The following is a 23,304-nucleotide window of genomic DNA, read 5'->3' on the forward strand; positions in this document are numbered from 1 at the left end:
CAATAATGACTCCATGACACTGACTTTGAAAGGCTCAGGCACCGGCTCCCATGGGGTGATGTTGCAGTCCGCACACTGCCTCGCTTTGCGTCCGGGATAGAAAAAAATGATACATATGAATATAAAAACTTTATTACATTCGGTGCATACAATAGCATGAATGAACACGATGTTCATGTAGGACTAGTCCTCTGGGTTTCCACTGGAGGGAAGCTGCCCCTCTGAGGTCTGCTGTGAAGGCTGCAGATCTGGGGAGGGCAGAGAGGAAGATGGAGAAAACCATCATGTCTATATACAGGGGGAGGACAAAATGAAGTAACTACATCACAACTACAGGCAGCTGACAATCACCACTTTTATATGTGAATTTTCAAAGTAACATGAGGCAACTTAACCGTTTGAAAGTTCAAATAGTGGGTGCCTGAACTGGAAGGGGATCATAAAAACTGCAACAGTTTTTAATGTGTCAAGGGCAACAGGCTCAAAAATCATGACAACATATCCCAAACAGGGATAGATGGACACTTCAGGTGATAGTTACTAAACACCACGAAACTGCAGCCTTAACAAAAAATACTGACCTCTCTGACAGTCAGCAGAAACTGTACATTATGAGCTTCACAATTTATAGCATTTATGGCTGCCTTTTGGAACTTGGTACAACAATTTGATATTGGAGTTGGTGGGGTTTTTGATAAAAGGCTTGTAAAGTTGAACTGTTTGGAAACCCTTTCGTCTGAGGGTTAGTCTGACTCCTCCCCTCAATAGGGAGCAACCCCCTCACCTGTGTCTCTGTAGTCCACCCTGGTGAGGAAGAGGCCGTGGGCCGGGGCAACCAGGCCCTGGGGGTAAGCCAGAGAGTCCCGGGCCTCCACCAGCTCCTTCAGCTGCGGGACGGAGAGCTGCCCCTGGCCGACCGCCACCAGAGCCCCCGTCATCCTGCGCACCTGCAACACAGGGTCAGCAGCTGGGTGGAGCCACACAGCATCACCGGCTAATCAACAGCTTTCAGATAATATGTACTAATTTCACTGAAGGCTGCACTGTGCAGGTGGGAAAACGGTATTGGCCCAAAAGATAAAATAATGACATTTTTAAAGGACCATTTTATATTGAATGATCAGTATTTCTCAGCCATCAGCAGCAGATGGCGCTATGTACTCACCATGTATTGCAGCACCTTCATGTCTGTACATTGAACAGAAAGACACCAGAAATCTTACTGGGATCTTCAGGACAATAAGACAACACTAACCTGTTTATAGAGAAAAGACCTGCTTTTAAAGGTCAGCTCCCACAACTGGATCTCTCTGGAGAAAAACGACAAAATCAGTGTTAAACAAAAAATGTGCCACTCTCATGCCCATAACCTAAATGCCTGGATTAGATGACATTTGCACAAATTATTAGCATACACAACATATATAACAAATATATATGGCTGCCCCCACTACAAATGAACAGATGTAAGTAACTAAGTAAGTAAAACTTAATGTATATAGCACCTTTCTAAACTGTGGTTACAAAGTGTTTCACAACAAACAGAAAAATAACAATAACACATAAAACAGTAGAACTAGAAATACAGTAAAAAACAGTAAAATAGAAAAACAGGGAGAACAGAATACAAGAAATAAAACATGAGTCTTAAGTAGTTGTTTAAATCTGATATCAAGGCGAAGGCTGTTCGAAAGGGCAGCAATAGCAAAAGCACAATCATCCTTTAGCTTTAGTCTTGTTGATTCAGGACCAAGAGTGCCTGACTTGAGGGCCTCAGGGACCTAAGAGTATCATTTAGGCACAATAATTCAGAAATATACGATATGTTTGTTTCTTTGTGTTGCCCCTCACATTTAAGCAATAAATGCACAGCGGTCTGCGAGCATATTCAAAACCCTTCTCACGAATCACAGTAATAACATCAAGCCCTGAAGGCATGACAGTCTATTTGGCATCACTGACTGAATGTGCAATACCAAAGAAAGGTTAAATACTGCCAAAGGGGCTGAAGTGTCACTTGAAAAGCAAAACACAATCTGGAACGGCTGTCAGATGTAATATAGGATCTCTCAGTCACACATGGACAGCCATAGCGGAGTGTGTAAGAGTCAAAACGACACCTATTTTCTTCTTTTTATTCCACACTTGCCACACTTCTTAGCTCTTATGCTCATTTTAATAATAGTACATTTTATGTCACATTTATATGCCAGACATTTGTTAAAAACAGAGCAATAAAAAAGGATAGCAATAAAATGAATACCGGAAAAATCAAATCAAAGCTTGTCTTTAAAAACGTGTCTTAGACTTGGTCAGGAGGGTCCTGCCTGAGGATCCCAGTCTGCACTGCAGCTCTCGAAGGGTTAAAAGATCTGAGCTGCAGCTATAGGAGGCAGACCTAGCCAAGCCCTGAAAGTCATCAGTCATTCATTTTGACTAAAAAAAGAAATGTCTCTCATGTCTATTATGTGTTAAGACCTGTCTCTTCCTTATCTCTCTTTTGTTGATATTTGAATACTTCGCTCCACCGCGAGGACAGAGGCTCCTACCCGTCCAGAGTTGGAGGCGGATGTGACATTCATGCTCATGCCAGACATCTGATAGAGCCCAGAAGCTTTCCTCATGCACAGATTTGTTTAAATGTCACATGCTGAATGCGCCACCGCAGCTTAGGCCCAATAGGATTATACGTAATGCCATAGAAAATATGAACGCAGTTTTTTTTTTTGGTGCAATTTGACATTAAGTTTCACTCTTTTTCCTAGTGTATGTTGTTCCACCAACTGAATCACAGCAGCCCTCTGTTTCCTAAAACTGATTGGCCGACAGCCTTTAGGTTTTGGGGAGAGAAGAGTGAACCGAGCAAAACGGAACATGGTGAGAATTGGGTCAAATGCAAATTTGACTCAGCGCTTGCTGTCTGATTACATTTTATATGTGAGGAGTGCAGGGAGTTTTTTTTATACAGCATTGCTGCTGGGTAATGGACTCTGGGTGAGGGATAATATGTTTGGATTTGGGTGGAGAAAGCATGTGTTACATGTTGCACCAATCACCTCTGTGTGCATCTGTGTGTGTGTGTGTCTCGTCTGTACAACTGCTCAAATAGACAACACACACACAGCCAGGTGTTAATAGATAAAAATAACTTCTATTGTGACATATTGTCTTTAAGGTACATCTGCATTTTGGTTTCTCCTGCTCTGTCTCCATGTGATTCCTGTCTGATAGAGAGAGAGACTGATGGGTGGATGTCTGCTCTGTGTGGAGCCTAAAAAAACCACCATCACTTCCACACCTGCACATCTGGAACTGCTTTGAGTGGTTAATTGTGCCCCTTAGATGGATTGACAAGCTGACACTTGAGGGGTTCACGTCATATCAGATGAGGCGAAAGCACAGATATTTTGTTGCTGCAACTTGGAAGCATTCATGTGTTTAACTCGATGGAACGGCTACGTCCAAAATCATTTTTACATTTAAAATCAGTCATAAATCAACTGCAACAGATATTGCTTGCTTTGCATCAGTACAGTTGATTGTATTAGTGTGAATATAACTATAATAATTTAGATTTTTGATACTTTGCACTGCTGACATCGGAGGATTTGCTGCCGTGTTTGCCATCTGTGACACACTCAGCAATTCATGATGCCAAGTGGGAGATACTGCAAAAAAATCCCACATATCCTACTTCTGCCAACACAAAACACTGGGATGGAGTGCTGTTCACTTATGTATGACCTGCTATGCAATGAACCAAATAAGAGCCATGAGATCAAACATTTCTGGGGAAAAAAAAAAATAATCCTCTCTTCGTCCTTGTCGAGTCAAGACCAGAAAACTCAATTTGGCCTCACACACCACAGCGCCCTGTTTTTGGGATCAAAAATGTAGTTCAACCTCTGGCTCTTCAATAATTCACCACTCAGTTTCCCCTCGTTTTATCACTGTTACTTAGAATAGTGACCCTCATAAAAAAATAAACACTCAGCTCGACTGCAGGCTTTCTATAGGACCAAAACCTGACTGAGACTAAAGTTAGCCTACATCGGGCCATTGATGGGAATTTTTTAAAGAATGACAGAGGAAAAGATTTTTGGTCTAGTGAGAATGCAACCAGAGGGTTTGGGATGAACGGTGTCAAAATAGGACATCGTCATTTTAGCACATATCAGATTAGTCAGAAAACGTGTGTAAAATATGTGCAGATTTGTAACGCCTGATGCTCATGGCTTGTTCATACGCCATGTGTGTTGGGGTTAAGGGACTGTGTGACATTTACTCTGAGAACTGCTAACACTCCACCCATGTCCATATTGTGCACCATATTTTCAGGGTAAATAATTAATGCCCATGAAAGTGGTATTTGGCATGCAGAGCGACCCCCATGGACATGTAATCTTCCAAAGCTCACATGCCCCGCTCTCTCCCAGCCCCCCTCACCCATCTCTGCTGTGGATTATGCTCGGTCCTCATTGTCCAAGATACATACAGGCACGGTACACACACACACACACACACACACACACACACACACACACATACATAACCAACAAACAAAAACAAATACATTGCTACCTTTATGATCCAACATGCATCAGAAGTGGACATGCTATTTCTGGCACAAGCACTTTGATCAAGTGGAATAGCCTTTTACTCGTCCCAGAGCATGAATCACTTGCCCATAAATAGTAAGCAGTACTTCTTATAATGTAACCTATGTTGCATTAATAAAAACAAATGCTTTTAAGTTATGTATTAGATATGATTTCAGTGAAAGTAGTATGGGGTGTTCTGATCTGGATAGGATTCAGTTCTCAGAGAAACTCATTTGGTCAGGACTCTCCTCGCTATCATTTGGACACGATTCATTGTGAGTCCAAATCACAATCTGATGTCTGGTGTGATTTTACCTAAATATCACATCAGACATACCAGGCAGTCCATCGAGTCAAACTGAAGCTTGGCAAGAGAGAGCGGGTAATGAGATTTTCTAGGCTGCACATGCATGGTGGAGTGGAGTGATTGTAAATGATTCAAAACTTTGGCCAACTTGTTGTGCATCAGTGGATGAAAGATTGAGAAACACATTACATCTATCTACCCAGAAGTGCAAAAGCATATGCATATCGTTTTTTTAGACATCTTTCAGTGACAACTCATATCCATAAAATCTTTTAATGAATTTCTATAGAGTGTGCACTGCAGCGTCAACATGTAATCCCACAGGGTTGATAATTTAAGAGCCTAACACATTGGTTTTGAACTTTGGTGTATCTGTAGATGACTGTGATCAGTCTATTAGAATGTAGAGTCTACCTGTGGAAGTGTGTGTGTGCGAAGGCGCTTCCCGGCTCTATGCGGGCCACGTCCAGGGTCTTGACGGGGTTTTTAAAAGGCATGTCGGAGCTGAATGCCCTGAAGCTGCTGAAGTCATGAGTCCCAACCAGCAGGCCGGCAGCCTGGCGCATGGCTCCCACATCCAGCTCCCTGACACAACACACACAAGAAGAAGAAGAGAGGCTTTCAAACAACAGCAGGGACAAGTTGGGCCTGGTTGCTGATCAGGGGTTCATGGCAGTTTTCTCACTGATGGTTTGGGTTAGGATTGTCGATGGAGCAGCTGATATCTAGTCAGCGCTGATGGGAAACCTCACCACTGAGTATTGTGGGCGTATAGCTGAGCAAAAAAATGGAAAAATTGCTCTATTTTCCATAATCAATGATCACAAATACCAAGCATTTCCTTTGGGTGTAAAGGATAAGCAAGAGGTAAGCAGCTGAGGTTAATGGGCTTCTTATATCAACTTTTGGAGGCTCCTTGCGATACTGCAACCTGGCTTGAAAGTGACCTGTCAGGACACAAAGGTCAAGAAGTGGGGATGTATATGTGAGTAACACAGGTATCCAGGCCTCCATGTTCCTGCTTTCAAAGCCGAGCAATTTATTAGCTGACTTATATAATGTAAAGTTCTATGTGGCTTTGCTGGGTCTAATCTTTTGAAGGACGGTGCCACGTGAGAGAGTGAAGTGCCAACCGCAGCCACATTTGAGGGAGAAAGAGAGGGCCTGGCGCTCCAATTCTCCACGGTACCACGCTACTGTCACTGCTTAAATATGATGTGGCAGAGAGGGAGAGAGAGAGAGAGAGAGAGAGTGAGTGTGCAGGGACATGGATGAGTGTTCTGAGCGTTGCACTAATTAAAGTCTTGAACATGAGAGTTAGTTATGAATGAGGATGAGGGACGGCACTGCAAAAAATGCCCATCTTAACAGCTCATTTGATCTTAAAATCATTTTTTTCTGAAAATATGTGAAAAAAAACCCCCAAAAAAACCATCTACAAATGGGAAAAAATTATTTTACATTATTTTTTATTTTACTTGTTTAAAGCATTTCAAGAATTGTGTTGCAAGATAATGTCACTGGATTTAAAAACATCCTGGGAAAAAACAAAACACATTGGAAACAAGGGAAATAATCTCACCCCAGTGGCAGATGTTTTCCTACTTGTTTTCAGAAAAAGAAGACTTTAAGACTCAACCCAACATTAAATGAATTGCGAAGATTAGCATTTTTTGCAGTGGGGAGAGATGGAGAGAAAAGAGGCGTGATGACGAGGGAGAGGCAGATCAAAGAGAGAATGGAACGAGGCTGCTGAGGGAGAGACGCTCAGGGCTGGAAGGAAGAGATGGATGGTGAAACGGAGAGGAGGGAGAGCAAGGCAAAAAAAGAGGCAAGAGGGAAAGATGGAAAGAAGCAGAAATGGAGAGAGCAAGAGAAGAAGAGAGCGGAGAGAGAGAGAGTGGATGGAGAGAGGGAGAGAGAGACAGAGAGAGAGAGAGAGGCAGAAAAAAAAAATCAGGGAAATGTGCGTGGGTGTTGTTCTGCATCTGTATAAGCCTGCAGCTTATCTTGCCCTACTTTTCCCCAAAAAGTGAAGAGAGGAGAGAAGAGCACACAAATGCTCATGTATCTCTGAAATGTGCTTTTTCACGCTCCCTCCTTCCAATCACAGCCAAAAGAACAAGAACAGCATCCAAGCTACTACTATTTCATCTCTCTCTCTCTCTCTCTCTTTATCTCTCTCTCTCTCTCTTCTTCTCCTTTGTTTGTTTTGGGATGTCTGCTCAGATAAACCACTTTGTTTGACTGGCCCTAATTTGCAGCTCTCGCATGGCACGTGTGGATTATTCATGTGTTTAATGTGCCATTGTGTCAGCGAGGCTTGGCATGAGCTTATTGTGTGTGTGTGTGGACATACTTGTTAGTTTCCTCTGAGCTTGATTTTTATTGTAGAAAGGAATTCAGCACACACACAGACACACAGACAGACACACACACACACACACAGACACACAGACAGACACACACACACACACACAGACACAGAGTTTTGTTAAGCAGACAGCAGTGCTGGAGGAGGGATGGATGAAAGGAGAGATGTGTGAATGCAGGGAGGGGCGGTGTGTAAGCCGGGACGACTCACGTGTTGCGGAGGCTCCAGCACAGACTGCAGTCTGTGAGGGGGAGCTGGTGGTGGTGGGACACTCCCAGGGCTATCCGGTAGACGTAGGTCCGAGACCGGGCGCCGAAACGGGCATGGAAGTCACCGGGCACCCGGTAGGCACGGGTGATCCTGGCAGTGTGTGGAAATGAAACAGTTGTTGGAATCAAGAAAAGTCATACTCCATTAATCAAGGTTTAAAGTCAATCAGATGATAATACATACTTACAGCCAGCTCTAGGTCTGAAAGTCTGTAGTCATTTAAAAAGCAAAGACATTCATATAAAAGAAAAATGAATGAATGAAACCAAAAGCAAAGAGTCTGTTGAATGTTTGAACAAAAAAAAAAAAAATAAATAAAAAACACAGACATCCTTCTGCATGTTTTTTTTTTTTAACCCTGCTTCTTTTTTCCTCGGACTGAGTCATGCCGTTAATGCCCTCATTTATTTAGCGCCAACAAGTTACTGCCAGGAAGAAAACCAGTGCAAAAGTCACTGTCCAAAATGCCAACGTGGCAGCTTTTCTCACAAAGGCACACCCATTGTCAAAAGGCTAAAAGGCCTTTGAATGTCGCTGCCAAGAGCCCCGAGGAGCCGAGGGCTTACGCTAACACGGTTAGCATCACAACAGAATCAAAGGCCGGCGCGCGTTTGATGTGAGTCCAGCAGGGGCAGGGCTGACATCGGCCACTTCCTCTAGATCTGCATATGCACAGGCAGTATACACATATAATGGGTCTAATTTATTCAGACGGGATAATGATCATTTCCCTTGAAGATTAAAATTAAAAACAGTGGGGATCAATCCATGGTACATCCTGGCTCTGTGTGAGGTCTTACAGTAGAGACACAAGAGCGTTTTCCTTTTGATGTGATCCATTTTGTGCTAAATTCTTGTTGCTGAAATCATGAACAAAGCAATTTTAATAAGCAATAACACATCAAAGATTTACACGGCACCTTAACAAGAGGGGTTTGAATATTTTGTCTGTGCTGTTAAGTTAGTCAGAACTATTTTCTGCTTCCAAGCTCTTGTGATAATGTTGTTGAATGAGAAACCAAACGACTCCCACTCCAGTATGGAGCCAATTGTCCCCATGGTGGTGCTACAGCAATTACTATAATCTAAAAACTGCAATAAATTAGTGGTACATCCTATAGAGCTCTATTATTCCCAATATATATGTAAAGAAGAATCTTTGCTTCACTGCAGCTTATAGTCAATTATGAAGTCAATCGCTGTTATATCAAAAACTGTGAAACTAATTAAAGCCAACTCCTTCACATTTTACATTCAAAGGACACCAAACTTGCTATACAGCATCTTCAGACGCTCACCAATAAACAAGTCACATAGTTTCTTAAAATCTCAAAAACTGAGCCCATAGTGCATGAAAACTTCTGACTGTAAAAGATACTGTTCACTGTAAGTTCTCGCTTAATAAATGCTGAATATCCATGAGAATAAATTACAAAGTTGCCCCAGGTGGCTGCATTAAACTTTTGACAACATTCACTCTTAGTCACGGTGTGAAACAACCACTAGTCCACCCACTTCTCAGCTGGTGTAATGAATTTGTGACTTGCCATTGGTACCAGAGGTTGTGAGATTGAATCCAGGGAGGAGCTGAAGAAACATGACACCAACGCTAGCTGTGATTTGGCCAAAGATGTTACTTCTGATCTTTCAAATTATAATTGTTTTATTCCAATATCTTTCATATTCTTCTTCATACTTTTTTCTTGTAACTCTTCTTTTGCTTCTGACAGTATATCAGGCCGGCCTCGTTCATTGCAAATAACAATTTAGTTATTTTTTTTAAGGAAGGACATGCTGCTACCCCTACTTCAATATTTAATAGACTTGAAAATGAAGTGAGATATGAAAGAAATGATAGAGAAATGTGGCAGCAGAAGTTGGAATTCAAACCCATGGAATCACAGTATGTGTGTCAACTTCCAGGTTCCCACCTGGTAGAGTAGAAAGAAAGATAGAGATGGGGGGGTGAGCGAGAGGAGGTGGTGTTGTTGCCTATTATAACTGAGCAGCATAATACAAAACTTGTCTAAAAGGCTGGTTGCAGGACCGTTCTTCGCACCTTTCGGCAGATGATAAAAGTACAACTCCACACAGTCCCTCTTCAGTAAGGAAGCAATAGTGCAGGAATCATGCAGTGACAAGTGGGAAATCTTTAATGCTTACAGCTGTAAACTGAAAGAACAAAGACCTGCAGCCAGCTGTGACACTGATTGTGTTTACTTTACTGGATGTGGCTGTACAGAGGATACTAGCACCCTATAGTGTTTCTGTGCCTTTATCTGCACATGGCTGTGCAAAGTGGCTGAGTTTGTACACATGGAGCATGCAGTCATTCATGCATGCATCTGTCATGTGCTGTTCCATGTATGAAAGTATGAGTTTATGTGTGTGTGTGTGTGTGTGTGAGAGTGAGTGAGTGAGTGAGTGAGTGAGTGAGTGAGTGAGTGAGTGAGTGAGTGAGTGAGTGAGAGAGAGAGACAAAGAAAGAAAGAGTGAGGGCGGGACAGAGTGTATGCATATATGTGTATGTGCCTGTGTATACCAGCATCAGTGCAATGCTGATCAAATTGGCATGTACTGTATGTGTCCTTTTCTGTATACAGCAGTGCAGGTCTATCTGTGTGTGTGCCTGTGTGCACAGTTTGGGAAACTAGGTTACGTTTCCTTGGGAGGAGATTGGGTGTGACACATGGCAGAGGAAACCCTTGCGTCTGCCTTCAGCGCCTGCCCCAATATGAAGTGACAGCCTTCGCCTGCCCCCCAAACCACACACACACACACACACAAGTGTACACACATAAAATTTTCAGAAGCAGTACACAAAGCATGGCCTCACACATTTGGGAACTGGGGCATTGTTTGGGGTGGCACCATTTTGCTATTCAGCAGTTTCCCCTTATGGGAAAAGTACGGTTCATTTTAGGCTAATTGAGGCCCATTTAGATGAGGGAAAAGCTTTTCACAGCTGGCACAGAAAAGAACTGAGAAGTGGTTCAAAAAGGATTATCCGCACACTGGATTAGAGCTCCTTTCTTAATACTTTATTTAATGCAGCGTTTTTCGACCCTAAGGTCTTCATCAGGCAAACACCTATGTGAGGAACTAAGGGGTGCATACAGACGCCCCACCGGTGACACCACAAGTGTCACAGGTAATCACATACATGGTGATGCACAAACTGTTACAGACAGTAACAAGATTACATTCTCAAGGCTATAGCAATACGGTATTCACGGTATCAAACATGACTCACCGCACCTTTGCTTTGTTTGTCCTTGTTGTGGGTGTGTAGGTACAAACATCCCATAGGCTTAAGAATGCATAGGACCCACACTCCAAGATCATATTGTTCTTGACATATTTATTGTATAAAGTGCAGAATATGATCAAGTGAAGAATTTTCATTTGTTATAGTGCGGGTCCTAGCATTCTCAAGGTTATAGTAGACCCCTACACTAAATACACGGAATATAAAAGGCAGATTAAGGCAGTGAGTTGTCATGAGTCTGTTATCCAGCACCTGGCCTAAATACAGGCTGGATGCACACACCTCTACTACCCTTTCACAGAAGAGAACTGAACCCTAGCTAAAGACATGTTTTTTGCAGTCTACTATCTGGGTTTGGATCTTGCTTCGGCGCTCGATCTCGAGAGGCAGCAGACCAAAGCTAGGAGCCAGAAGCCAGATTCTGATTGTTGCTGCTGCTGCTGCAAAAAACAGAAAATCTCTTTTTGGCTAGATCCTGCTTCCGAAAGAGATGTGAAAAGATGGTTTGTGGTAGCAGATGTGACACACTGACAGAAAAAAAGAGGGGTATGGGGTGTTAAATAATCATGACAGATCAAGAAACAAGAAGCACTAGGGAGGCCGTAAAACTCCTGTCCTATCTGAATATAGGGAGTGTGTGTGTGTGTATCAGTGGGAGAAGGGGAATCTATAGTAGGTGCTGGTGGTTGAATTTTCCTCTACGGTGTAAAGCAGTTCAGAGGCCAGGAAAAATAGTCATTAATAATGCTGCTTTATGAAGCATCTTCATACGTGTTGAGGTATGAAGGCTCCTCAACACAAAAAGTAGGTTTGTATGTTTCTCAGTATATGTGTGTGTGTGTGTGTGTGTGTGTGTATTAATAGGGATTCCACTACTATCCTAATCCTCTCTAACCTTCTCTCCGCAGGTTTATGGATTAGCGCTCGGATGCTCGGGAGCTTCCCTTCCCTTCCCTCCCTCCTCTCCACCTCTCTCCCCGCTGGCTTGTTCTGCTTCACACTCTCAGTCCTCCATCTTCATGTGTCAATATCCATCTGTTTGGCTCTCTGACTCTTGTCTTTGCTTCTTCCCTTCTCTCCCCCTCTCTCTTTTGATCCTCTCTCTCACTTGCTATCTCAACCTCTATCAGTCTCTTTCCTTTGTACCTCTCCGACAGTGATGCTGTGTTCACTTCAGACCGTTCCTTTATTCCTGTCCCTATCTCTTTTTATCATTTGACGAATTTTCTTTTATGCATAAAGCCCATGTACGCCTCAAAATGATATCTTTTCTATTTGGGGACACATTCATCGCCATAATGATCAAGGGCCCATTTTGTTGTTTGGTGGTGTATTTTTCTTATTCCTGCAGGTAAGTGGCCAAACATAGACAATGTGACGTCACGTTGATGTATTTGCAATGCAGCTACAATGTAATTTAATAACAGCTATCTAAAACATCAACAGTAGACATCAGATTTTGGTGTCAGTCCCTCAGACTCAAAGAACTAGGGCTTCTTTCTAGAGCCGCCATTTTGGACTGACGTTTAACAATCATGCCGGGAGAAAGCCATCATAGAAGAGGCACAGAAACCCCCAACAGTAGCCTCAATAGACCATAATTCAATGCAGCCGCAAGACGTGTTGTGTTTTGCGTAAGGGGCAGGAGTCTCACTTTTTCTAAACTCATAGACTCCTCTTCTTACTATACTATATCTATTGCTCTCTTCACCTACAGCTTAATTCAACATGTCAATGCTTGTTTTCTGGGGTTGTTGTTGAATGGCCTTCTGGGAAATGTAGGAAATCACCAAATTAAGTAGAAGAGGAAGGTTGAGGAAAGGTGGGTACACCAAAAAGTAAGTTCATCACAAAATAACATTGAACATCATAGATTGATCACACATTACAGTGTAACTGTATCTGAGGGTGGACGTTTCCTGTAAATGCTCAACAAGTGAACATATGGCATTTAACAACTCTTTATCTAACTGTGGGAGTTGACAGGGAGTGGATATTAAGCTCAGCCATATGCACAGAGATCTACTGTTATTTGTGATGTATTACAGGAAGCATGCCTTCAGGTTTTAGTGGTGTATCTATGCAGAGCTTTAAACACAAAGCCCCAGGGCTCCTCAGGAACACCAGTCCCTCGGGATTTAGACATTGCAGTAGTTGTGATTTTGATTTTTTTTTTTTTTTTTTATTATACAGCTCAGGTTTTTTTTATCATTCCACTCCCATCTGAGGAGAAGCTGACTCACCGGATTTGCTCTGTCTTCAGGTGGAAATTGAGGGCCTGAACAAGGACGTCCTCAGCGAATGGCGGCTTGTCGTTCCTGCGCTGGAGGTCGAAGTGGGCGGAGTTAGAGAGGGCGTGGACGCCGCTGTCTGTTCTGCTGGAGATAGACAGAGAGACTGGGTTCAGTGGCTTCAAACTCCTGATCGCATCCTGCAGAGAGAGAGAGAGACAGAGAGAGAGAGAGAGACACAGAGAGAGAGAGAGAGAGATAAAAAGTCATGGTTAATTATTACATTATTGAATCGTTACTGTTACTTATGTGGAATACAACAATCTAGTTAGTTTTTGAAAGGAACTGTTAAAACAGCTCATAGCTTTCCACAATTAGCCTGACAGTGATAAGCTACATTAAAGCAAAGAAAATTAAGACATCAAAAAAAAAAAAACAATCAGCATCAGCAGTTTGCTGTCATGAGAATTCCCATGGTCGTCTTTGCTGTGTTATCAGAGCTGCTCTCCCATCTGTTGACGCCACAAACTATGAAGTCAATCCACCATGTGGGATCAGTGTAGGCAGGGAAAATGTTTAGTCATGGGTTTAAAGAGGCAAACCACTGATAACCCCAAACACTCATTTTACTGGGAGTCATACTCTTCATGACATCCATAAATTCAGTACAACACTCCACCAGAGTATATAAGAATCACACATAGCAGGCTTGGGTTTTCCTTTCTTTGTGTGTGTGTGTGTGTGTGTGTGTGTGTGTGTGTGTGTGTGTGTGTGTGTGTGTGTGTGTGTGTGTGTGTGTGTGGTGTCCATGACAGGCTAATGCATCCACGCATGCTAAGACTGATGGTCGCCAAATATGGCTCAAGACACTATATAATGGAACAAAGATGACTCCAATCATGCTACAAACACACACACATCTACACATCTATACTTCGATGTTCATTTGCCTGACTTCTCTTCCCTGCTTTTACAGCCTCAGTCACAACCATTGTGCTAAACAAGCCATCATTTTACAGCAACAGCAACAAGCAGACTGATGAGTTGAATATCTTCTGTGATCTCTGGGATAAATGCTCCTATTATTTACGTTTGTTTGTCAGTTGGTCGAACAGGCTCTACTGAATCAAGCAAATCTATCAAATATTCGGTTCGACCAAACAAGATCACCCAGTGTGGTCCAATGGCCTGCTGTGTACTGCATGTGAAGTAGGTCAATTTCCAATTTTTAATTTGTAGAAAAATGTCTTCCTTGTTACCAAATGACATGCCAAACAAAAGAATCTGCAAGGAAATGATAAGAGTCAAAGGGCCCACAAACATCAAACACAGTCATCTTGATTTACAATTCTGCCCAAAACACTTGAATCTAGATTCATCAAAAGTCTCTCAGAATAGGAAAGCTAAAGGATGATCTAGGTCCAGGTGTTACCAGCTCTTCCCTTTCATTCAAGGCAGTCAGAGGACTTCAACATCCTGCATGCAATATCTACTTTAAAGGATTGTGAAGTTATCTTGATAGAAAAGCACATGATGACGGACATGATGGTCTCCACATATGCGGGATGTGATGATCTGGCTTGAGTTTTCCCTAGTGCCAGGATTATCTTTCATCCATTACTAACAAGTTAAGACATCACCCAATTACTGCTTAATACATTTTGGAAATACCCTGTTATCACTGACGTTAAACGTTAAAATCATTTCCCAAGTTCCCCCATTTATAAAAGGCAAAGGTCACAGAGAAAACATTATTTCAGTTGCTGTGATCGCATTGGAGAGGCAACCAATGGATTGAAAAGTTGCTAATAGGATGTTGAGAGTGTCAACAGCTGTGATGAGCGTCTCCAATTTTTGTTTACGTTCCACAAAGTGAAGTGTGCACATTTGTTACGTATTTCAAACCAATGAACAGCAGCGATCTTTGCTCTAAAATGCTTTCTGGGGATGCCAGACCCTGAAAGAGCGAACTGAGAAGTGATTCGGGCCTAGGTCAGCGTTATATTAGCAGACACTTTTGTTTCAGACCCCTTTTAGCCTCTATTCACTGTCTAGATGTGTATCTGTGAGTTTAAGTAAAGGACTTTGCTGTGGGGCAGCTAGCCATCTGCAGGGTGAGGAATGCAGAGGATGCAAAGTTAAGATGAATCTGTTTCCTGCTGAAGGCCTGGAGCCCAGCTGCACTCTGGAGGAGCTGAATCACAGCGGAGCACGTTAGGGTCACATTATACAATTCATGTAGCTTTGGACATGGAAGCTATTAAGCAACATCTGTGTCTGCATGCATTTATGAATCAAAGTGGAAGTGAGTGCACTGCTGTGTACGAGCATGTGTGTGTGTGTGTCTCTCTCTCTCTCTCTCCTCTCTCTCTGTGTCATGTGCTTTAATCCACATGACAAACAGGATTCATCTTTAAACCAGACCACTGAAACCTCTGCTTGCGTTCCAGCAGTCTGGAACAACTTTAGAACAAAGGTCAAATGTCATCGAAAAAGTTTATACATCCTGCTGTGTGTCTGCTATCTGTGACTAAGGGTCATGACCGGGGTCGGGGGGTAATGGAGACGCAGATTAGAGCAGCATTCCTCAAACTGTGGGCCGGAGACTACTGCCGAGTGGTCCTTGGTCTAGTTAGGTGGCACAGATACAGGCAGTAGGTGATTTGTTCACTTATCCCCCTCTCCCCTTCCTCCACTACCCAGACAACAGCAACCGGCATGCAGATGATTGAAAACTGTGAGCGAAGCCCTCCTGCTCCAGAGTTTGGTCAGATACCCAAGCCTCAAAATTTACAATGAAAGGAAAATAGCAATAACATGGGGATTACTTTTGATGAATTCAAACAAAATGTCAATTCATAAAACTAACCGACAGCTGCTTTAAGAAGAGGGATGCCATCCTGCTTCAACCCCCTAAAATCACCCCATTTACGTATTTTCTAATATTTGCCAGTTTTAGCTTTAATGTCAGTAAGTAACTTTTAATATAAGTAACACTGTTTTCTGGTCTGCAGGACAAAAGCGCTTGCTGTTCCCCAAAACCAAAAGGAAAAGAAAGAAAGACAGGAATAAAAACCTGTATTGGAGGGTATTTGGTTTTAGACTTAAAGTGTGCACTCACCTCCAAGTGGTTCTGGACCCCCAGCTTCACCTGCTGGTGTGGAGGCACCTTGACTGCACCACTGCAGGGGGAGATGGATTTAAAATTAATTAGATAGATAGATAGATAGATAGATAGATAGATAGAACATCTGTACATACATTTGCCTATATTTTAAAACGTAACCAGCCATACACACGTATATCCTACCTGTATTTTGTTCCAATGTATTGGAAAAAGATGAGATAACGTGAACAGCTGTGCATTGTCTCTCAGAATTTCTAACACACTTCTTGATCGCATTTAAAGGAGCGTAACGTTACGGCTAAATGCTCCTTGTTATGGGTCTGAATCTGACACACAACATCATGTCTGTGTTTTCTGTTTTATTGTTTCAGGTGAAATGTTAACGTTAAGGTTAAGTTGAGTTTGATAACCACACTGACTGACTGAACCACCTCTGTTGGAGCTTCGCATTCACGTGTTCGGACTACACAGAGGACAAGCGGTGGACTACAGCAAAGACAACACATCCGATAGAGGGTCCACGAGACGTATCTTCGCCTGTAGCGCCATTTGTAGTCCGGAAGTAAGGGACCGAGGACGTCACTGATAGTTTTCTTCTTTCTTGATCTAACCCTCGTATAGGCATCTTTTCCTCTGAAGACTGACTTGGCAGAAGAACCGACCACAGCCCGTGTCGAGCTAACCAGCCCCAAGTGTCAAAGAGACTCATAACATCCAGCAGACCACGCAAACGTGGGACATCTTCCCTCTAGCCATCTTGGACCACGGCTTTTGACCATAAGCTGCCTGCACAGAATTAGACTCCTCTTGCTCCTACGACGAGTGTGCTAGCTGCAAATGAACTAGAAATTGCAAACCCTTTAATGCAAGCTACGACAATTTTCTGCTAAACGCTTTCTTTAAAATATCAGAAGAAGGACTTTTTCCACCGACAAGGACACTCTCCTCTCGCTCTTTCGGCAGTCAAACTTTCGCGTCCCTTTATGATTTCGTCATGAGCACTGACAGAGGGGTGTGTCCGTCGCTTCCAGCCATCTGCCTTGCAAACCAAACCGGTGAGGAGCCAGAGACTATGTAGATGTGTGAAGATGGGTTACCGGGGAGTAAAGACAGCACCAGCGACAGACCGGCTCGAGCTCTGTGAAAGCCAGCGCGCTTAAAGTGGCAAATTATCCAAGAATCTCACGCATGACGTTTGCTGAAACTGCCACATGTTGCAGATAAGAAGCTCTTTATCTTATGATTTCTGAATTTCGGTATAATCTAGGCCTAATTCTTGAGTAGGTGCCCATTTGGAGTCTGGATACTTGAGCACAACCCCCTCCGGACTTCCCTCCTCCCATGATTCATCCCGTGCGTCCAATGGCGTTACGACTTGTGGCATTTAGTTGGAGCTGTTCTCTTCTGTTTAAGGCTCTCTAGTGCAGCTACGCCTCCCGCCTCTCGGCAGCAGCGGCAGTAGTAGTAATCTGCCTGCCGTGCACGGACTGCAGTCTGTGTTACAGTGTCACCGGGAGAGGGGCGACACAGTGCTGCGCGTCAGAGGATAGCCTACCAGTCACCTTCCCTACTGTTCAAGCTACATTTAGCCGCGGGCAATGAAATTGGCTGACTGAAGTGGGAATAGCCGAGAAAACGCAAAAATGACGGTGGACTTTGAAGAATGTATAAAAGATTCACCCCGATTCAGGTAAGCCCGTGTCCGTCAGGCGCATCACAGCGGTGCGCAAAAATGGCACACCTTTTACGCACGATTTTTTCCCCTTTCAAATGGGAGCTGAACGCTTCCCCGCATATTTTCTCGTGGCATCAACATCGTGGGTAAATGATACAAGCTGAGATGTTAAATGTCTGAATTTTCTCTTGTGTTCACAAGGATGGAGATGCGGGATGGGGATTTTCTTTTTAACTTTGCTCTGATCTTGAATCATCTTGCCTTGCCTGTCATCTTTGCGACCTTTATGTTTGGTTATACAAATATTTATTTACATTGGGATATAATTGCTGGAAGGGATGCGTGTGTCATTGTCGCCTATGTGATTGCCTCTGCGCCCCAGTATGATTTCTGAACGTGGGCTGTAGCTCACTGCATATGAAAGGGGGGGGGAATCCATTGCCTCTATAATGAGGATCCATTTTCCTAGAGTGTCACAGTTGTAACTGCTTTTCAGTGCTGAAATCATGCCGTTAGTCAAGACAGTAGTGTTCAACATTTAGGTAATGGGCATTCCCCCAATGTAGCCATATAACAAGTATGAGTCTGCATGGATCCTGCTGTCGTTGAATGAATGTTGCAGCATGGCACACAGGTTGGGTGCAGTCTTTTCATCTGTTGATAGACGAGGCTGTGGGAAGAGACAGGAGTGGAGATGCCCTTGCAGAGGCAGCAGCCTGGCTGGCACAGAGGCAGGAGGGTAGAGGAGTCTCTCTGCAGGGATGGAGCTCGTATCCCGGGCAAGGCTCCAGCTGTCCGGCCTCCTGCCCGCTGGAGGGTCGGAGCCACACTCGGCCCACGTGCCAGTCTGGCTCCACTCCTGTGCAGGCCGCTGGGAAATGAGCAGAGGAGATTGTAACAGCATCTGGGCCAGGGATCCCCTGTTAAATATGCTAGGGAGACGGGCTGTGGTTATGATGTAGTGCCGTTTACCCAATTTGTTACTGAGAATGAGCAGGATGTTTATATGTGTATTCTGTTTCTATAGAAGGAAGTAGATGTGTGTTTTTCAGGTGGAGTTTTTTTCTTTTGCAGGTCTCCCTCTCTCTCGATTTCTCTCTTCTTGTGTATGTGTGTCTCTGTGTCACTGTCTGTCTCCTGTTTCCTCTCTCTTCTGTGCGTCTGTCTGTCATTTTATGGCCTCTCTCTCTCTCTCTCTCTCTCTCTCTCTCTCTCTCCCTCTCGCTTTCTCTCTTTGTCACACACATACACACACTTATCCTCCACTCCCCCTCCTCTTCCCAGGCTTTGGTAACACTATTTGTTCAATGTTGGTCTGAATGTGGACGGAGCAACAGACAGTCAGTGATTTGTGTGAGCAGGCAGACAGTGGAAAGAGAGACAGACATCCAATCTGCTGTATAAATCCCACCTCGTCTCCTCTGGAGTCGGCAGATCACAGGAAGACATGGAGAAACAACACACAGTCAGACACTTCCCTTTTTCCACACAGTTCACTTTCCCATGGTCTTGTGAAAATTGTTATTTGGAAAATTCCACCACAGACAACGGAAGCTGAGGTTGCAGTTTCTTTGGATTAGGCTTGCAAGCAACGGGGAAAGTGGGTATTGTTACAGACCAAGATGACTTTACTACCATGATGTTGATGCTTAATCAACATCAATCAATTGATTGATCAATCAATTACAGCACATTTTTACATATATCATGATTAACAAACATGAGCCATTCTTAAACTCAAACACCTACTAATAAAATAATGAAATTGGCCCAACAGCAAACCTGGTTCTCAGAAAGAAAATTACTCCCGTCCCCATATCTACAAAAAAGAAAATTAAGATAACATTGACAATAGTGACAATGAATATGATAACCATGATGATGATGGTCAATCATACAAGAAACAGCAGCAATTGTAAGGAGTTTTGGGTCAAGATCTGGCTTTGATTGTCCCAGTAGGCTCTGTTCAAGGTTTAACAGCTTCATAATCAGAAGCACAGCATGTATGGATGATGCATGTAGATTGGATTAAGCAGGATGGCATCTGCATACACTATCTGCATGCTATTTTTAAGTGTACATGGGGCGGCTTCCTAGCTGCCTGCCTGCCTCCTTATTGTGTCACTCTGGACAAACAGGAGTGGGAAGAGGAGTGAGACTGTCTGCTCTCTCTCTCTCTCTCTCTCTCTCTCTCTCTCTCTCTCTCTCTCTCTCTCTCTCTCTCTCTCTTTCCACATGTGCTGCTAAAACTGCTCACACACACCCTCTCACTGCAGGTCTTAACATGTATATTGTCAGTTGAATGTGTGTGTGTATACGTGACTGGGTGTGCATGAAAGACAAAGAATGTATTTATGCTATCCCTGCATACCTTTCACACACATCTTTTTAATTCATGCTCTTTCTTTCTCTTAATCTATCTCTTTCTCATTTTTCTCTGCCCTGCCTCTTATTCAGCAGTCACCTGCTGCAGTCATTCACTCTAACTAAGCCTGAGATGAAGCCCATGTGCCTGCCTATAGTTGTTAGTACTATAGAGTTGTACTCTGATTCCCCGAAGGCACATTGCTTTCAAATGTTTACCGTCACTAGGTCACAGACAGTTTTCATTTATCCAACACTGCGGGTTAAGAGACTCTCAGTGATGGCTGAGTGCTCACGTCATCAGTTTGATGGCAGAACATAATTGTGTGTGAAGAACAGCGAGCAGAACTCCTGAATCGACAGAGAGCTGGTTCAGTAATGACTCTCCTGACAGCTTAAATGAAATGGCTCAAAATGAATTAAATGAGTGTTCATTTGTTTTTCACGTGGGTTTCTGAGTCAGATGGGCAAAACATAATTCAACTCAACAGCTTGATTTGACCTCAGCTATTGAAAACTAAAACTACAGGTGTGAAAACTACAGGTGTTAAAAAACACTGTTGTAAACTGAAATAAAAAACGAGACTTTGTAAAAAAGCTAAAACTGAGCTAACACTACCTTGTCAAACTAAATAAATGTAAAACTAAAATAAATTAAAAATATAGGTGAAATGTTTTTACTTTTGGTTTATGTGTAGGGTAAAAATGAGAATGGTTTTTGGGCAAATAATTTTTTGCTGTTTTTACTGACTGCTAATTGAAACATTAATATAAATGCATTTTTTTTTAAAGTATGACTCATTGTTTGTCAAAACCTGTTGCAGACACATACAAAATACCCATTCTGAACTTTTATCATTATACCTTTAAAAAATACCCCCCTAGCAAAAATACTAAAACTAGAACTGAAACTAAATAAAAGCCAAACTAAAACTAAACATTTGTAAAAATAAAAAAATAAAAACAAAACTTAAACTACCACACCCACAGTGAAAACGATCTGAAACTAAACTGAAACTGAAATAAAAAATTGAAAACTGTATAACGCTAAAAACTAATATCCAAACCTAGAATAACCCTGACTGATCCAAATCTAGTTTAATAAAAAACATTTAAAGGTAAAAAATCAGATCATACACTGTACATTTACATTGAACATGACATTCTGGTAACATCGCTTCAGTGTTTTCTACCATTTCTCTGGTCTCCAAGGTAATTGTGGTTCAACACATCCCAATACTGACTTGGCCAGGTGCCAGCGTCTCATGTCGAAACCCTTGCCTGATAAAAATCAACCTTAGGTGTGTCCCAATTACACTCAATCTAGGTTTTGTGTCATATGTAAACCAATGACAAAATGGAATAGTTGGCGGTAGAAATCAGTTCCTGTGATGGGGATCTTGGCGTGTGTGTATGTACAGCTGGGAGAACTGACCGCACCTGTCTGTCTCTCTCTCTCTTTCTGTTCTCTCTCTTCCGCTCTCTCTCTTCCGCCCACACACACTGTACCATGCAATCCAGACAGGTTGAGTGAGTTAACGAGATTGAGACAGAGACAGAGGGAGATAAACAGAGAGCAGAGACAAAGAAGGAGAGAGTTGTTTTTGTCCGTATGTTACACTATATATAACATTAGTATTACATTCTGTCGTATCGACCAAATCACAACCAGTTTGTAAGCAAGCTTGTTTCATCACTTCCAAATATATAAAGAAACTGGGAGCTTGTTGACTTTGTGTTATAGATCCAAATGGAAATCACACTGAATAGCATGTACAAGGACTTACCAGCTGTTGTATCATTTAGATATGATATTTCCATGAAGTATTCAACTAAACAAAAAACTTTAGCCATTTGGACTGTTATCTGTAATTGCCAATACTGATTAATTTCCCATGGGATTATATTGTGATACACCCACCGCCTTCATATCCGTACTGGAAAGTTGCCAAACTTTGCTTCATATTTGGATGATCTCTTCAGGATTCAGGCACCTGCATGTTGTTCTATGAAACCAGCTATATAGCTTATAGCTATAAGCGTACATGCTCTTGGTCAGCAATGCCTGCTTCATATTCATACAGTTGAAATGTAAGAGCTTGTAACATTCACAAAACGAGGAGATCGTTAAACTGACCATGAACAGCATAGCTATCTGCCCAGAAGTTTGTTTTTTGTTGTCATTATGTGACGACGATTTGTCTCTGTTCGTTTACTCTATTCATTCTTGTGGTGTCTGGTGTACTGTACTCTGTCAGACATGTACCTCCTCTGTGGTTGTCATGGTTACTGGCAGGAGCAGAGACAGATGAGAGGTCACAACCCCTCAGTGGGCCGAATGTGTTTTCGATAGATACACTTCTTAAATCCCACACTCCACGGGAAATGTAAGCAAACTAAGCATGATTTATTGTGCTGATGTACCAAACTGATTATTCTTTTCCTTCCACTCCACTGCTCTTCTCTCTTATATGTAAATACAAGGAATGGTTGCTTTGTGCTGCTTTCGTGTGGTAGGTTTCATAATCATGAACATAAATTTGTAGTCTTAAAGATGTATAAAGAGCTTGGGATGCAATATAGTGTATTGAAACTAGAAAGTCTACACTATAATAAAGTGTATTATAGTGGAGGCTCAAGAATGTTTTCGATATATACGTACATCTCATAATCCACATGAACAGGATTTGATAAAAGAAATGAAAACAATGCACATTATTTGAAGAGAGGATTTTGGTCTTTATCAGCGGTTGCCTACAATGTCCATTGTCATGACAGCGTCTTAAAAGCATTTGTCCATTTATTGGCAGATTAAAGTGCTTCTGCATGCTCTAGATATCTGCCTGGCGCCCTGGTTTCTATCATCTGAAATCACTGTCTGTATTTATGTTCCCTACCTGCGTCATCACCTATAATCCTCCCCTCACCCACATCATCGACTTGCCCGCCTGAGATAACAAATTCCTATTGGTCAGCCGCCTGAGAAATATGTAAATATGCAAATGTAAAAATCAGCTGCCTTTCCTAATCAGAGGAGGGAAATTAGCACTGCTGTCGCTATGGGTGACCAGTCGCTTCGGCTGGCAT

The 23,304-nt window shown here is 42.6% G+C and overlaps 2 protein-coding genes across 2 annotated transcripts in view; one reads left to right on the top strand and one right to left on the bottom strand.

The window, feature by feature from the left end:
* Positions 1-116: 116 nt before the first annotated feature.
* Positions 117-16,548, bottom strand: pusl1 (pseudouridine synthase like 1). The gene is made up of 8 exons (XM_071894484.2): positions 16,362-16,548; positions 16,173-16,233; positions 13,064-13,251; positions 7,493-7,642; positions 5,323-5,493; positions 1,256-1,310; positions 785-947; positions 117-248 (listed from the first exon to the last, which is right to left on the bottom strand). The coding sequence occupies exons 1-8, from the start codon at positions 16,415-16,417 to the stop codon at positions 184-186; spliced, it is 909 nt and encodes a 302-aa protein (XP_071750585.1). The 5' UTR covers positions 16,418-16,548; the 3' UTR covers positions 117-183.
* Positions 16,549-17,685: 1,137 nt separating this feature from the next.
* LOC139907970 (arf-GAP with coiled-coil, ANK repeat and PH domain-containing protein 3-like) overlaps positions 17,686-23,304 on the top strand; it is a 65,385-nt gene continuing 59,766 nt past the window's right edge. Inside the window, exon 1 of the mRNA XM_078283366.1 lies at positions 17,686-17,868. Coding sequence (XP_078139492.1) covers positions 17,822-17,868 — 47 coding nt within the window. The 5' untranslated portion in view covers positions 17,686-17,821. The remainder of the gene's footprint in view (positions 17,869-23,304) is intronic.

This window comes from Centroberyx gerrardi, chromosome 5, assembly GCF_048128805.1.
Source record: "Centroberyx gerrardi isolate f3 chromosome 5, fCenGer3.hap1.cur.20231027, whole genome shotgun sequence".
NCBI lineage: Eukaryota > Metazoa > Chordata > Actinopteri > Beryciformes > Berycidae > Centroberyx > Centroberyx gerrardi.